The sequence below is a fragment of the Branchiostoma lanceolatum genome, chromosome 5 (genome assembly GCF_035083965.1).
Source record: "Branchiostoma lanceolatum isolate klBraLanc5 chromosome 5, klBraLanc5.hap2, whole genome shotgun sequence".
Taxonomy (NCBI): domain Eukaryota; kingdom Metazoa; phylum Chordata; class Leptocardii; order Amphioxiformes; family Branchiostomatidae; genus Branchiostoma; species Branchiostoma lanceolatum.
Window position 1 is genome coordinate 25232545 of NC_089726.1, and position 18041 is coordinate 25250585.

At 37.7% G+C, this 18041-nt stretch overlaps 1 protein-coding gene across 6 annotated transcripts in view; it reads left to right on the plus strand.

Annotated features, from left to right (window-relative positions):
- The first annotated feature begins 110 nt into the window (after positions 1–110).
- The window catches only part of LOC136435833 (carbohydrate sulfotransferase 10-like), a 51973-nt gene continuing 34042 nt past the window's right edge, over positions 111–18041 (plus strand). For 3 of the 6 annotated variants that reach the window (XR_010755958.1, XR_010755961.1, XR_010755962.1), the window contains exons 1-3: positions 111–1893; positions 7748–7969; positions 15544–15629. Coding sequence is in view for 1 of the 6 variants with exons in the window: in XM_066429545.1 (XP_066285642.1) it covers positions 7762–7819; positions 15544–15629 (144 nt within the window). In the remaining 5 variants the exon portion in view is untranslated. The remainder of the gene's footprint in view (positions 1894–7747; positions 7970–15543; positions 15630–18041) is intronic. The other 3 variants (XM_066429545.1, XR_010755959.1, XR_010755960.1) reach the window with 3 other exon arrangements.

Below are 18041 nucleotides of genomic sequence, written 5' to 3' on the forward strand. Positions count from 1 at the left end.
TATAACAATGATAGGTTAAAAATATGTACACATATGATGTGTTTTGTGAATAATATGAACTTTCACATCTAGAAGCTGGAAGTTAGTTAGCTCAACTCTGAAAAATTTACCCCAGATGTTGGAAGATCATTTGAATGCCAATGGGAATGCCAATATCAACAGAAATGGGCTTGAAGGGTTTCGTTTCCATAGTCGAAGATGATCATCTGTCAACACTGCCAAGTCAGATAAGGCTGCTCTATACCACCTTCCAAGACGATAAAGGATTATATATCATGAAATTTATCATACGTTATAAATCATATGGTATGTTAAATACATGACAGCAAGGATTGTGCTCTTGATGTAAGAAAAGTACTTTTGGTGTAAGAAGATTAATCTTAAAAGTAAGAAAAAATATTGGCAGCTAGCAAGAATTGTGCTCTTGATGTAAGTATTCTTCGTGTAAGAAGATTAATATTGGATGTAATTAAACTTTTATTGGCAGCAAGAATTATGCTCTTGATAGAAGATAAATATTCTGGTTTAAGAATATCAATCTTAGAAGTAAGAATGAATTTCTTGGTAGCAAGAATTGTGCACTTGATTAAAAAAAAGTATTATTGGTGCAAGAAGATTAATCTTAGAAGTAAGCAAACATTTCTTTGCTATAAATCTTAGAAGTAGGCAAACATTTCTTGGTAGCAAGAATTCTGCTCTTGATGTAAGAAGATTTATCTTAGAAGTAAGAAAACTTTTCTTGGCACTAAACAATCTTTGCTCTTGATGTAAGAAAATTATTTTCATTGTAAGAAGATCAATCTTAGAAGTAAGAAAGCATTTTCTAGGCAGCAGGAATTATGTTCTTGAGGTAAGAAAAGTATCATTCACATAAGAAGATCAGCTCTAGAAATAAGAAAGTATGTTTAGGCGATAACAATTTTTGTTCTTGAAGCGAGAAAAGGATTCTTGATGTAAGAAGATAAATAGTGTATATTCTTAGTGCAAGATCGAGAACCTAAATCTTGAAAATAAGAAAGCAGTTCTAGGTCTTGAGAAGAGCAATACATTCTTGTTATCAGAACATAAAACTTAAAGGAAGAAAACATTTATTGGCATTAAAAAATTTTGTTCTTGAAACAAGAAAAGAAGTATTGGTGTAAGAATCTTATACTTCGAAATAAGAAAGCAGTTTTAGGTATCAAGAATTTTGGTCTTGAGGAAAGAAAAGCAATCTTGGTGTAAGAGTGACATAAGATCCGAGTGTCTACATCAAGAACACAGCATCAAAGAAAAAATCTTACAACAAGAATAACCTGCCGGGAGTAACCAAGTTAAAATAAGAAACATATGAGAAAGATAATCTTACTGCAAGCAAAAGTTCAATGATAAATTATGTTTTCAATGATAAAAAAATTGCTTAATTCGTGGACAAAATATTTTCTTGAGTACTGAAAAATGCGCTTGCATGAAGAAAAAAAGTATGTATGTAAGAAAAAAAAAGAATACAAGAAATAGCATTTTTGGTAGTGTAGCATAAGTTAGATTACCTTGAAATAACATAAAGTAAATGGACTTTTAACGTTTGTTAACAAGACAATCGGTGCATATGATCGTTGCTAATCGGGTTGCAATTCAAAACAAGTGTAAAACATTTGGAATAGTTCACACAACAATGAGACTAAACAGTGAGTATGAACAGTGAGTATGAATCATTGGATATAGCATTTGTTGGCTGTCACTGTCATGTCACTGATTGGATGCGACCAGGGATACATATGCCCCGCCCTTTGCATGCAAGGTTCTTATATCAATAAGCTTCCTGTGTAGTACGCAAACGTTTACATTCACATTAACACAAGCGTTTCTTATTACTACATGACGATTTATGTTTCCTACCTAAAAGTGAAAAAGGTAAGCATTTGATATGCTTCTTCTCATTAATTATGATACGTTCTTCTTTTAGAAAATAGTGAAATTCTTGTGAGTTCGCATAGCATTGATTCATAGTGAATATACATTACTGCACCTTTCTTTCATTGAAAACTATTATTGTTACACAAAACCTGATTATTACCTTATCTTCGTTATCATTCATCCCATGTGGCATTTCTATAACGACTAGATGTTAATGTTTATTAAGGTTAGACATACAGTTAATAATGTATGTTTATCCTAGATAATTTTGTATATGAAATTATTTCTACTTTAGTATGTGTTTTTGTGTGTGCGCTAGTGTCGGATCTTCATAAAAACAAACAAAAAACAAACAAAACTTGACCGATTGCCAGCGCACACCGAAAGATATACGAAAAGCACATTACCGTACCTTACCCACCTCTTAAACAACCCCATATAGTTGGTCTAGCAAAGAATTTTAGAATAATTTTATTAAGGTAAAGGTAAATGATTTTATTGTCACTGTTTGTAAAATGCTTTCACATAATTCAGCCGACATATGGCTGCGAAGTGAATGGCAGTGTACGATTTTATTGTATTGTATTGTGAGTGAATTGAAATGAATAAACCAATGATATATAAACTTGGCAAAAAAGTTCCGAAACATTATTTGGTCGATTATATCCCCGGAGCTTATTGAAAAAGGTATCAGATGCGTTTCATCATATATCGTATAAAAGTTTGTTTTGATAGTGCTTTGGGTTGAGCACTAGGACTACTTATGCAGGTGACGAAAAAATGCCGAAAATTCCCTTATTCACATGTCCTTTTTTCAATTAATGAGCATGAAGTTTTCTTCATTTCATTTACAAGTTTTTGTTATCGTCCTTTCTTATAATCATGGTATTGTTTGTCACCCCATAAAAGTGCAACCCAAAACGACATCCATTTAACAAAGTGGAATTTTGCATAATCACCCTAGTCCAAAAATTTATTTCGAAAAAAATGTCCCCCAGCAGGGCGAGAACAGACTCCTCAAGCGGCACCTCCATGAAATAGACCTGTACATTACCACTAAAAAAATTGAAGCTAAAAACGCCCCTCTGTGCAAAGATGACTCCCCCTGTGGTCCATCCCTGTAAAGTGGACCAGTCCAAAAACATATCAACTGAAGAAATGGACTTTGGAATAATCACCTCAGTCTAAACTTAAACGTGTCAACCCTATGAAAAAATGAACTCTTTCAGTGGCACATCAGTGTAATATGGGCCAGTCAAACACTACTCCCACTCAAAAAATGGACTTTCGTTTAATATTCCATTTCAAAAAATGAACTAAAAATGTGACACCCCAATAATTGAATGGACTCTTCAAGAGTATTTAACTTTAGTTTACAATTAATGTTAAGGTTGATTAAAAAATCATTTAAAGAGGGAGGTTCCACTATAAAACCACCAATAAATTCGGCTAGTGTAAACAGTCTGGGCTCAGTCCACCACTGACTGTCATGGTGTGCACATGGGTGCTGGGACTGGGCTTCAACTTAGACACAGTAGAGTACCAAGTAGTTACTCTTTAGTACACTTTAGAATGAATAAACAAACAATGAATAGATACAAGTTTTTGTTTTTCACATAAAAATCGATTTAGTCTGCTTCCTCTAAACAGGCATAATATAAAGTAAAGCCCAGCCTGGTAGGGAAACAGCCTTGTAGGGAAACAGTCTGATCAAGGTTTCATAAAACCTCCTTGGTCTGATGGTAACTGTAGCAGTAATTCTGGTCTTACAGATTGATGACAGCAGTTCTTATATGATAACAAGACACCGACTAGCTTTTATCAGTGATATTGACATTTCTAGATCTGTAACTCAGGCAAGTACAGAGCAAGATTGCATTGAATTCAAAATAATGGAAAATCTGGTCAATGCTTTGTATCAGTTGATCTTTGACGTCAAAATTAAACTTGAGGAAATTACTGTATGCAATATTTAGCCTTGCTGTAACTTTCTGGGTCATTTTACATGGTTTGACAACGTTTTTTTAAAACTAGTGGAAAACAACTCCATGCCATTTTTCAAACTAAAACGGTCAGTAATATGCAAATATCTTTCTGTTTTGTGTGGTGATGCAAGGCCTTTGTTTTCTGGCTGTAGACATGGCTGGACTCCCCATGGCTCTTAATTAGTTTATGTGGTCTGAGGGTCAATTCAGCTTTCAAAGTCCTGGCAGAGGACAGCAGGGAGTATCTACATTGGTTTATGGTTATGGTTGTTCCCAGAGAACGACCTGTCCCAGTTTAAAGGGCTATATGCCCTTACCCATACCCAAAAAGACACCCATACCTAGGTGTTACATTGACAACTGGACTGAAGTGGGGTACCCATATTAACAAAGTAACAACTAAGGCTAAACAGACGTTGGGAGTGATCAAACGTAATTTGTGGGCATGCTCAGCAAAGGTAAAAGCACTTGCATACACGTCTCTAGTAAGACCAAATCTTGAATATGCTGCAACAGTATGGGACTCATACACAAAGAAAGACAAGGATAAACTGGAGATGGTGCAGAACTAAGCTGCCAGGTTCTGCACGAACTACTATGACAGGGGTGCTAGTGTCACTAAAATGAAAACAGATCTACCGTGCAAGTCAATTGAAGACAGAAGAAAAATATCCAGGCTTTACATGATGTACAAAATAACAAACTTGTGGATGTGCCGACTGATAATTATCTAATACCAGGCCAGAAAAGGACAAGAAATAGTCATGCCTTTAAGTACCAGAGTTATTAACCAAGGATTGATGTGTTCAAACATTCGTATTTCCCGAGAACCATGGTAGAATGGAACTCGTTGTCATCAGATGCTGTAGGAACACCTTCACTAAATAGCTTCAAAGAACGGTTGCAGTCAGATGTGCAAAAGTTAGGTGTTACAGGCCGTTCAGTGTAATAAACCAGCTGCTGTCGCGCAGCGTGCCTGCGAAGCTGGTGTGTTATGCCGAAGGGCGGTTATACCGTCTATACAGATACAGATATGCCAGACATTTCCACAAGGGCCTAAGTACATGCCCAAGTTAGACACCTGCCAAATTTCACATAATTGTACTTTGATAGTGACATAGGAACTGAAGATGTGTATATCTGTTCTGAAAATAGCCAAAACGTAAGAAAAATAGTTCTATGTATGACGAAAGTGTGACAAAGGTCATTTGTGCACATATCCTATTCAGTCCCATACCAAATTTGGTGTGGATACCTGGTGCACCCAGACAGAAGTGTAAACTAAATTGATCAACGAAATTGGCCAATCAGGCCCTTGCATTTTGGAATATAGCGCTCCCATTGGCTGTCACTTCCAACACCAAATGTTGTATTGGAAGCATCAGACATGGCAAAATATCACAAATTAGCCCAAAACGAATGGTTACGAAAAATATGAATCTGGTCCTTTGAATATTTGTTCAATTGACATTTACACCAAACCCCAGGTCATTCGGTTTAAATACAGGGCGCAGGAGGCTAATATATACATTTTGGTCTAGAATGACCAAAAAAAACACAATAAAATTCCTATAAAAAAATGGAGAAAGAAACAAAACAAAGACGAGATGATTGTTCAAATACCGTTTTTACTTGTAGAAGTTTGTAAAGTAACGAAACATAGATTATTTAGCATATTTCAATCATACGAAGTACTCAATATCAATTGTTAATTATATGCTCTGGTCAATTGGTTTTGACGATGCTTTTATTAAACATGTTGTGTATGTAGCAATTCCGTACTTAAATTATACGGCAACCCTAAAATTTGGTTATCATACACCATGCTGTTCAAAAGCCATATGGAGGGGGAGGGGGTGGGGTAGGCGAATGCCCTCCCCATCCCCAAGGAATCCCTGTAGAGCCCCGTCTAGAAAGATCAATTTTAATATATATTCATATCGTTAATGATCAGATTATTTGCATAATTCATAAGAAAACATTTAATCCTATAGTTTTCAAGCGAGTAGTATTTTACCTGTGACGTTAATCAACCACAATTTGCTTGTATTAATACGTAATTTTTTTCTATTTCATCAAATTCATGAAGTATCTTTATATACCCCATGGAGAACCCAAATCAACATTTCTGATTTTTGCTAGCCTTCTATGATAATTATGCAAGGTTTTCACCCAGCGGCAGAAAAATTACCATAACTTACCCCGTAGTGAGACGTCACAACCTGAATTATAGCCCGAAACCCGAAAAATCCCCATAAAGAGCACTCATTAACCGCTCGCGTTACGGGTGGCCCAATTAAACGACCCTTGTTTTTGAATCAGTAGATGCTCCTCTCTACAGTAAAATCATTCTCCAAAGCCACTGCCCAGGGCAGATAATACCCCTTAAAAATGACTAAAATTCAAAGATATGAAAATTCTGTTTTCATTGGTTCTGGTAACCCCCTAGTACACCCTCTTAATTTCAATGCTTCATCTTAACTTTTGCTAGGTAAAACTAGGGAACCCAAGCTATATGGAAATATAAAATTTATAATGGTATCTTAATCAGAATTGTCAGGGTAGTCATTGTAATTTCAGTAATTTTCAGCCATAAATTGTTGGATTTTTGAGGGTCTCGGAGGGGGGTCCCAGAACGCAATAACGAAAAATAACTGGAGGGTTTTAACTATAGTGCTGTTCATAGTTCCACATACCTATTACACATACAAAGTATGAGCCGATTTAGCCGACCCCCATCTTCCCACCTCTGCCTGGTTTTGCCTGCTTTTATTGTGCAATGACTCTTAAAACTGCTGTGGGCTTATTTGTTTGTGCCTTTTGAGGAGGATGACTGAAGTACAAATTGACGGATGTTTCTTGTCTTTGCTATATAGGTACCTTAAGGTGATGATCAATATATTGAGATGCACATATATTCAAACCATTACCCATTTCGAAAAACTATTGCTGAAAACCTCTCTCACTGCTACATCAAAATATGTATCTTGTAATGGTTCACAGTTGGTGTGCAGAATATAGGTCAACAGCTTGCACCACTAGCTGGGCATTTTATTTATCTTTAATGTTTTGTATGAAAAAAGCCAATAGTAAATATGAATCTAATGATTGTAATGGTAATATGATATTTTGCCAAACATGAGCTAATTTGTATAATTAATGAAATTTTAAAAATCCTTAAAAACCGCTGCGTACCTTCAAATCAATTTAAAAACGTTGCATCTATCACTGAGAAATATATTTCAAATATTGAAAAACTATAATGATGATACCATACTGGTTTTATTTTCATTCATGGTTAATATTTCAGTAGAGCTAAAGTGAATCTAATGTTTGACATAGTGAGATACTTATTATGCAAACAGTATCTAATGTGTATGTATTTGATGAAATTATATAAATCCATTTCATTTCCAAACTCTATTCAGTTGGTTGAGTGTTGCATGTCTTTTTACCTGGACATTCAAACATGTGGTATATGTCTATGGGAAAGAGGGAATTATCAGGAAAAAAAATTATAGTAGGGAATGAATACTTAATCTCAAACGATTTATGAGAAATATCTTTATAATAGCATATCGAAAAATGGTAAGAATTCGGTGCTTGGATCAGTCGTTGATATTATATTGCGAATGTATGAGGCCGTGGGACTCTAGTTTTTAATTATCTATTTGACAAGTTAAGAGGAAGCATAGAATTCACAAAATCTCTAGACTTTTAAGGATGTATTACGTCTTCAGAATTGAATTTTCAAAATAGGACTGGTCACAAAGTTAATACAAGGTTACAAAAATTGATCAGCAATGATGTTTTATTTGATACATTTACATCCAAGTTTTCTAATTATCTTCATTACTTTGTTTCAGCTACGTTACAAAACATGCCGAATCCATCAAAAGAACACGCTGGATCGAAGACAGAAACCCCTTTTCACATAGGTGGAATCATCAATTTCATCTTAATTTTTATTTTACTTATCATCATTTCAGCATTAAGTCTTTTCAAAATACCTGCCGATATCAAAAGGGTCCCTACTTTTAAAAGAAATGTATCTGGATCAAAGGAAGATCAAATTCATGACATAAATGGTAAGCATTGTTTCTCGATTTAATTAGGAAATATTATAATCCGTGTGTTTTTTCTTTACAATTTTCTTTCGTTATCTAGACTAGACTTTTTGGTGGATACCCGTGACTGGGGAGCTCACCCCCCCCCCCACACACATATGGCGTATGATCACCAAATTTGCAGGGAGTGATGTACATGTAAACCTCATTCACACCTGAAGTTTCGGTATCGTTATAACGTGATATGACGTAATTATAATGTCATTGATTTTATTTCATTGGCTGAACCCGTCTAAATAGGTAATACATGAAAGTATTAAAAAAGGGCATATATTGATATTTCAGTTTGCAAAGACTTTTATTGTCAATATGGTAACCGCCTTGGTGCAAAAACTAAGACATAGAATGACGTTATATGCATTTAGATGGCAGTTGAGTTCCGCCTTCTTGGATCGGCAATCTTCAATATTTTGAATATACATTTTTAATTGAAGAGAAAAAAAATTACTTAAGTAATGACATGGTCCACTATCTTGGATTTTGATCGATGGTGTCATCATATTTAATGAATATCATATCATGAAAGATACATTAGATTACAAACTAAGTACAAACTGTAGAAAACCAAGAGTGATTGACCATGAAAATCTTGAAACGTCATAGTTTTAACCGAAATAAATGAATTTCGTAGGAATACCCAAGATAAAAGGCAGCGTTACCGCATGCGCGCGTTAACCCATTTAATAAACAGCTTTTTTTAACCTAAATGTCTTTTTCTCGTCCAAAACCTAGTAGTAGAAAGACTAAAGTCACCTTTATCCAATGTGGTTTAAGTACGACTAGAACTGTGTAAAGCTTCGTCGTGGTGCGACAAGGCTATCGATAGTTACAGGATATGGGCCACCAAACAGCGTGGTATGTTTTTAACAACAACAAAAATCATTCTAGATTTTAGAGTCTCTTTTTATTGTTTTTGGGTTCTAAGTTGAAAAAAATGATTTTCGAAAATGTCATGATTGGCCGGCCAAGATAGCGAATCCCAAGAGTGAGATGTTACAAACGTCATTCTGACGTCAGTGCGATTACCATTTATAGCAAAAATCTTGGCAATATGATACTTTTTGTCTAATTATTGCTTAGTGTATTTATACATATTACGAGTATTCGCTGTTGTTTTAGCGAACCGACAATTACGTCGTTTGTGAAGGTTAGACATCCAGGTAACCAATGTATAAAGAGAATTCAAACTCTACAACTGGATACGAATTCGGAGATTTATTTCCGGACGTTTCGAGTGACATCCATCACTCTTCTTCAGCGTCACTAAAATGAACTAGCAGAACTAACCAGTCCTTATTTACAATACCTAGAAAAACCGGTTTTACATGGCAAATCACACAGTCATGCATAAGACGTATTGAAATGTAAAACAAGATCTGGAAGGTTCCTATGGTAAGACAACACCATAGGAACAATATTGTCCTTTGGTTGGGGAACAACAACGCGGAAAAGAAGTTGCTCAACGAAAGAGTGCGACAGGTCAACTTCCAATTGGACTGCCTGAAAGCAAAACAAAAGGACATCCAGAATTCACTAAAACAGCGACTACCAGACAACATCTACGCAGAAGTTGAAGATTTCACAACCCGCGGTCAACTCAAACAACACAACAAGGTCAAGATCAGACAGCAGAACAAATTTGACCGACTGCTGCAGAAGAATGACAGAAGCAGAGCAGACGGCGACCCGAACTGGAGAACCTCCGGGACTACGGCACAAAACAAGCCGGAAGAAAGGTGGGTGAAGAACTTGAGCAAACAGGCACTATCAGAGCCAGAGAAGTCGCTTCTTGCCAAGGGACTTAACTTTGCAGTTACACCCCAACGGATCCCGACCATAGACATAATCACAGAGACAGAATCAGCCATACGACGTGCTCGTCTACCTTACAAACAAGGACATCATAATCCTCCCGGCAGACAAGGGCAGGTGCACAGTAGTACTGGATAGAGAACAATACGACAAGAAAGTCCAGGACCTTTTGTCAGACCGCAACACCTACCTCCCTCTGAAGAAGGACCCCACAAACAGATTTAAGACTAAGATCAAAGCCGTACTGAAAGATTTGGAAGAGAAAAAGAAAGTCATTGACAGAAAGACTTATCTGAAGATCCATCCAACGGGGGAACAACCACCAGCTTGCTACGGACTTCCCAAGATACATAAGAAGGATATCCCACTACGCCCTATTGTGTCCAGCACTGGATCTCCGACCTACGAACTGTCCAAGTTCCTTGCTGAGATCATAGGGCCGTTAGTGGGCAAATCTGAACACCACATCACGAACAGCGGGGACTTTGTCAACAAGATAAAGGACATTCGGGTTGAGAAGGACGAGATAATCACATCCTACGACGTGTGCGCACTCTTCACCTCCATACCTCCGAAGGGAGCGGTAGCCGTAGTGAAGGACTTCCTTGACTCTGACACCACCCTGGGAGAGAGAACCAACCTTTCTGCCAAACAAATCTGTGAACTCTTGGAGCTCTTCCTGGGATGCACTTACTTCGTCTACAACGGACAGTACTACCAACAGTTGCATGGTTGCGCTATGGGGTCACCAGTGTCCCCGATAGTCATCAACCTGTACATGGAGAAGTTTGAGAAGGAAGCCCTCAACAGCTTTTCTGACAACCCTCCTGCCAACTGGTTCCGGTACGTCGATGACACTTGGTGCAGGATCAAGAAAACTGCTGCGGACAAGTTCTTCGAAGACATCAACCAGGTGGATGAGAACATTAAGTTCACTCAAGAGGAGAGTCAGAAAAACACTCTGCCCTTCCTGGACTCCAAAGACATCGTGGAAGAAGACGGGCACCTCAATGTGGATGTATACCGGAAGCCCACCCACACCGACCAGTACCTAGCCTTCCAGTCCCATCACCCCTTGGAACAGAAACTGGGTGTCATCAAAACCCTGTTTCACCGAGCCGACACCATCATCACTTCAGAGGAAGCCAAATCCAACGAACACAAACACCTTGAGAACGCCTTGAGCAAGTGTGGCTACAAACGATGGACTTTTCACAAAGCACTCAAGCCGACTGATGAATCCAAGAAACCTTCGAGCCAGAAACATATGCAGAAGAGGAAGACAACAGCGAATGCCACTATTCCGTACATCCAAGGAGTGTCAGAAAAACTCCGGCGTATCCTTCAAGGTTTCAACATCGCCACCAGCTTCAAACCCTACTCTACCCTCAGACAGAAGCTGGTCCATCCCAAGGACCGCGTACGCAAACACATCAAATCTGATGTCATCTATAGACTTAAGTGTGAACATCCACAGTGCCGCGACACCTACATTGGAGAGACCAGCCAACCTCTTAAGACAAGATATGACCAACATTGCAGGGCTACAGTAATCAAGTAATCATCAGCCATCTACCATCACATGAAACATAACAAGGGACACTCATTCAGACTGGAGACAACGGACGTCCTGGATCGTGAACCACGATGGTACGAACGCGGAATCAGGGAGGCCATCTACGAGAGGATCTACAACCCCACCCTAAACAGGAAGGGAGGACTCCGCGTAGAACTCTCGGGTACCTGGGACTCCACCCTCCCCCCACCCAAAGGACAATAGTGTTCCTATGGTGTTGTCTTACCATAGGAACCTTCCAGATCTTGTTTTACATTTCAATACGTCTTATGCATGACTGTGTGATTTGCCATGTAAAACCGGTTTTTCTAGGTATTGTAAATAAGGACTGGTTAGTTCTGCTAGTTCATTTTAGTGACGCTGAAGAAGAGTGATGGATGTCACTCGAAACGTCCGGAAATAAATCTCCGAATTCGTATCCAGTTGTAGAGTTTGAATTCTCTTCAACAATTACGTCATCGTTATGTCTCATTACTTCATAACGATAATCTAACAGTAGGAGTCCAGGAATCTCAATAAACGTTCGGTCTAGATAGGGTTAAATGTAAAGAGATTTAAAACATTGAACAGATTGTTTGTATTAGTTCTTAACTGTTGGAACATAAATCATTATAAAATATTTCTAGCATGTTCCAACATTTCTGGGTCAATGGGGCTAGAAAAAAGGGCAATTCGGCAATAGACCGATTCCGTCTAACACCTAACATCGATTCCGTCTAACACCTAACATCGAACGTATAGAACCCCCAAGATCCCCTAGTTCTATTAAAAAAAACTCGGTCAAAAACAGCGCTAGTAGGACAGACATGGCTCGGGTAAAGCAGATTACGTATATCTGAGACAGGCTCTTCACTGTCATGGTTGCATGTATGCTCAGTATTTCTGTTTCAGTTTAATTGGTAACAACCTGCATGTAACAAATGTACAAGTCACATTAAATATGTTGAAACTACAGTTAAAATGCTCTTACTAGGAACAGTAAACATTAGAGTTAAAAACAGCAATCAATATAAAATCCATACATAATAGAATAGAAGCTAACAACATGTAAGGATTCTTCAAATACAGCAACTTCATTGTCCGCGGCATGAAAGATAACTCATGTCGCTTAGTTTTATTTAGTATGGGGAGGACCTGTTCACGCGCCCGACGCAGATTGTAGTTGATCTGCGACGGTTTGGACACAAAATCAATCAGAGGGTTGTGAAGATCCTCTAGCACGTTTTCTGGTGTGCGCAAGGTGGCCTGGTTCCGCCTTGAAGACAGAGGAGGCATAGAGTCTACGGGGATATCAATAATTTTACAACATCGTTTTGTACAATTTCGAGTAGGTTTTATAGGTGTTTGGGCAGGCCTCCCCAAACCGGGCTGGCATAGTCCAGTAAGGGACGTATGGGTACTAGATAAATGCGTGTAAGCACATCTCAGGACCAAACAAATGAAAATAAAAACACTAGCTCGTGAACATTGACATTGATAGCAACTGCAACGTCCGCTAGCGTATAGTTTCGCCTCCTCCGTACTGGTGTGTGATAGTGATTAATTTAACGGTGAGCGGGGAAGTAAAAGAAGGGCATTCAAATTCTTACTTATTGAAGATTATGCTGCTTTCGTGCATGCAGCCAGAACAGTGGGAGCCCTATCACAAATATACGTACCCTGTTTTATACATGCATCGGCTGCTTGTCGAATGCCCATCAACAAGCTATTGCTATGCGGCACCTACCACTTCAGCATTGACCGAAAACATCACGCTCTCGCTGCAATTACGTACATCCCTCCTCAGACAATTCTAATCGATGGATACAGCCTTCAACAAAAAATGCAGAGCAGTTTTCTTTGACCCGCTTTGAAAGTGTTTTAGAGCCAAACAAAGTTCACGAATGTCAGTCGACTTTATTGACATCCTGGCTGCGGCGGCAATTTTTTGTCCGTCAAGCCCTGTTTTTGACAGGGGTGTTCGAAATAGAATAGGGCGCGTGGCTTTGGGATCGGTCGATTGACCCATTCCTATACAAAGAATAGTAAATTATGTATGTGTGCCAGTAATTGGCAGCTGATAAAAAACACACAATTGTCCGACCGTGAAATTAAAAAAAAAAATGAGGCAGACAATAAAGTTTTGATTCGACCCTGCGTTTATAAGGCAATGTCTGAAATATAATATTTCTCATCGTTGGGCCGTGTTGCGGTGAAGAAACCACAAATATGTTTGGAATTTGTTTAGATGAAGAGATATCTCTGCAATTACTTGCAAGATATTTTCGAAACATATACACATTTCAAAATGTTCAAACTTTATTTTCTAATCTTATGAAACAAGTCTTTTTTTTTTTAGATTTATCTTGTACAAAACTGTTATAATTATTATTATATGTATTATTATACTACCTAATGAATTGGAATTAACTATATCTAAGTTTCTTTTTTGTTAGAAATACATGCATTGAAAACATACTTACAATGTGCACCTTATCACATGTATCGCTTGCAAGTTATGGTTCTTTATTTTACGGCACGAATGGATGTTCCTTTCGGTAGAACAAATTTCACACTTCTTCAAGACTAGGATCAAGTGCTTCTTTAAAAATACTGCTAGCATCGTTTGCACTCATCTTTAATCAGTAGATATATTTCTTATTTTCTCGCCTTACGTATTTTCCTCCAAGCAGGGTTCTTTTTTACGTCCCAATGATGACTAGTTGTCTAACTTTTAAGCACTGCTAGAATGAAAACTGTTAATTCATGTGAGAATCAATGTCACAATCATCAATGCACAGCGAATCATGTGCATATTATGCTGAATTAAAGTTGTATATTATTATGCTTTGAAATTACAATTGTATTCTTATAAAATGCTGGTTTGTTAGATCTTTAGAATTTTTCCGGAAACAATAATAAGAAAATAGTCATTTATATCTAATGTAAGGCTATAATTTGATGGTTCAAGAAAGATAACAGCTACAGAACTAAAATGGTTCCTGGGTGTTTATTATACATACACGTCATTCTTAAGCAAGCGAAATGTTACAACGTCACCATTTTTTTAACCACTAAGACTAAGGTAGCATGTATCAAATTATATATAGGGCTGCCCGGCCTACATGTATAAAATACAACACAAAAGGAATGCAACCATGTCTATACGAAAGAACATAAACGTTTTCCAGTGTAAAACTTTATGGAATATTTAAAAAAAGATGGTTTCTACAATCTAACTTCTAGGCCAAACGTGTACAGTCCGTTCTTCTACAATTTTTTTGGCAAAGCTTTAGAAGCAACCTTAATAGCTTTTTTTGCCCGATTTACAAGAAATCACAAAATCGCACAGGGGTTTCTGCAATTCGTCCGCGCAAACACTGTGGACGCCTGCATGTGCCTCATTAGCACAGTCTGGCATCTCGGGAGTTCTTCTAGAATCTGGTATTCTAGCTTTAAAAGGGTTTTTCAATCCACCCCAGTTGATCTTTTATCACAAGAACGTGCTGAATAGCAAGCCTCCCGCAAAAAAAAAACTCTGTGGACACCAAAACTTGACGAGTACAAAGAAAAAAAAAAAAAAAAAAATAGCCGGACGATAAAGAACTTGGCTACCGCTTGGGCAGTCTTCACTGAACGCTTGTCTTGGAGGGGCGCGGTGTCGAAAAACAACAACAACAGTAACTCCTCGAAAACACATCTACAGGGCCAGAGTATCAACCAAACAACGATTCTAGGAGCCCTAGCAAACTGAATTATTAAACTTCTGGCCATAGATTCCCACTCCACCTATCCAAAAAAATGGCATGGAAAGGACTGTTCTCTGGTCTTTTAATATTTGCTTGGAAACTCCTAGATATAGTAATAGTAGTAGGCATTCATCAGTCTTGCAAGATCATGGATAGTACAAATTCTACACAATGTACTTATTGTTATTGTTTGTTTTTACGCTTTAAACGTCTGAAGTCCAGTCTCTAGTTATGGTCTTTTCTATATCCGTTTTGTAGACGCCTAACCGTTTTTCAACGCGCTTTTTGAACAAATATTATCGCAGAAGTAACGGTAATACGTGGGTGCTTTCCTTGCAATGAAATAATTCAACCAAGACACTTTCGCCATGGCGACACTTTTTAATTGCTTCACTTTCTGTTTTTGTTTACATTTTCAGAGAACAAAAATAATTCAGATCATGAACAAAGGGGCAGAAAAACATTAATGGATGAATACTGCAGAAAGAATGCGGCAAGACTAAAGGTAATATGATGTTTATATTTGTATCATTGAAGTTTAAAATGCCCAACAGCCTAAGCTTCGATCGCATATTTCAACCTCCAATAAGATCCGTTTGTGGAAAAGAAAGAGATCCGTTTGTCTGCGAGAGATCACAATCACCCGTTTATTAACCATAACTTAATTATAATGCTAATATTCGGGAATAGGCCTGGTCTAAGACGCAAGAGTGCAAGAATTTGTTCGAAAAGGTTACTAGTGTACTGTCTTAAACAATAAAACATAATTGTTTTTACCTGTATTAAGCCCATTTGTCCTATTGTGATATGTATTTATCCTGATAAGTATGTGGTCTCAACCGTGACTACATTCCTTCCGAAGACATTCACAATTTTTTCAAAAAGTTCGACTTTGCACAATATGTTTTTTTTCCGTTTAATTCGACCAAATCAAGTCGTTTGAACAAACGAGATGATGCCATGATGTCGAAATACCATTCCACCACGGACAAAGTTGTTTCGAGGTAAATCGGTCAATGTTTCGCGAAAAGTCATTTTTACGCAAAATATGCTTTTACACTCAACTAAATTGAGTCGTTTGTTTGTTTGTTATATTAAGATCTCCATAAGTCTACAATCATAACAATTCATACACTAATCTTCCTTGAGTCCGGCTAACTAAATACAAGAATATCAATAAAGGAACAATACAATAAATTCAAATAAAGGAAGAACGAAAACCAAATTTAGATAGTAAATCATACAAGATCAAACATGATGAACTTAGAATGAGCGGAGAGATCAGAGGTCAACATAAAAAAAACGGAATAATTGTATAGATAATGTACACAAGGAAACCTAGAAGCAATACCAAAATTGTTTAACATAATTGAATGAACTGAACATAAATATAAGCGAAGGTAATCATAATGATAAACATATTGATATAATAACTTCGATATACTAATCATATATAACAATTACCACCATGTGTCAAGACGCATGTGCTTGTTCTTTCCATTACTCAATTGCTTGATGTGTTCTTTGAATGTGCAAGAGTCTGTATTGTAATTGTAGCAAAGGAGATGCACACATGATGGGAGGACACCATTCTGCACCAGGGAAAGTTTATTAGAGGACAATCAGTCGATGTTTCGCGATATGTAATTTTTATGCAATATTAAGCCTTGCATTATTGCATATTTTCCCAACTACAATGGTATCTTGACTTCTTTTCTACGTGCCGGTATACAGTAAATACAGAAATATTCGTGGTGGTTTATATTTATGTTCGTAGTTTTCGCGGCAACTGCAAACTCAAAATCACCAGCAATGTTATCCAATACTGAAGCAGCTGCGAATAATCCATTTTCCTTAGAATATATACTCACAAGAAATGTGTTAGAGTTCGCAGATTATCCAGGAAAAATGTAAATATCTGTTTAAGAGTGGACCAGGGGATCCAAAAATGATTTGTTAGGATCCTTGGCAACCCTTTGTAATTGTCTTTGGATAGTTGAGTAGCCCTTGCTCTACTTTTTCTACAGCCAAATGAATAAATCAAATAATTTCTATCTATACGTAGGAGATACAATAATGGGTTTTGCTAGAATCCCTAGCCGTACATCGGGCCTGCAGATCCATAAAATATACGAAAAAAAAGGATTTGATAGGATCCCCGGTCATTGATCGGGCCAGCGGATCCGCAAGATATACGGAAATGGAATTTGCTAGGATCCCCAGTCGTTGATTGGGCCAGCAGATCCGTAGAAGATGCGGACGAGGGATTGTCTACGATCCCTAGTCGTTGACTGGACCTATTCTCTAAGCAGAGGGTTCGGTCGAGTGGGGTAGGAGAGTCTGGGATTTTTTTACATACCTATTCCTTCACTTGTGCGAGATAACGTATCAGGGCGGGTATTGCTGCCACACCCTGCGTACCATTATGTTTTCGTTAGGCAAAGAGTTTCAGTGCCCGGAGATTATCGCGGATCCGGTTTCACAGGGATCTCGCACCCCCGTGAATTTGAACCCCCCGGTTCGAAATCATTAGTGAATTTGCAATCCCCGGTAGCGATTTCGCACTCCTCTGGTGATCTCGCACCCCCCCTCCCCCAATCAATTTGTTAGCCCCATACTATAGTATGTGTTCTGTTACGGCATTCATAATTCAGTGGTTTTACGTTTACGAGTATATAATGCAAAAATCACCTTTTGTTTACCTTTCATGTTCTTTTGACTAGGTATGTTCCTTTGGTTATTGAGGACCAAATACAAGACAACACATCAAATTGAATGATGATAAGTTTTTATTGCAAATTCATGCCCGTAGGCTAATTGCATGTTGACAGTAGTGTCGAAGTACAAATGTAAAGTAAAGTAATAGGTACGCCAAAAAGCAATTACTCAAACAACTGAATATGATTTTGGAAACGGT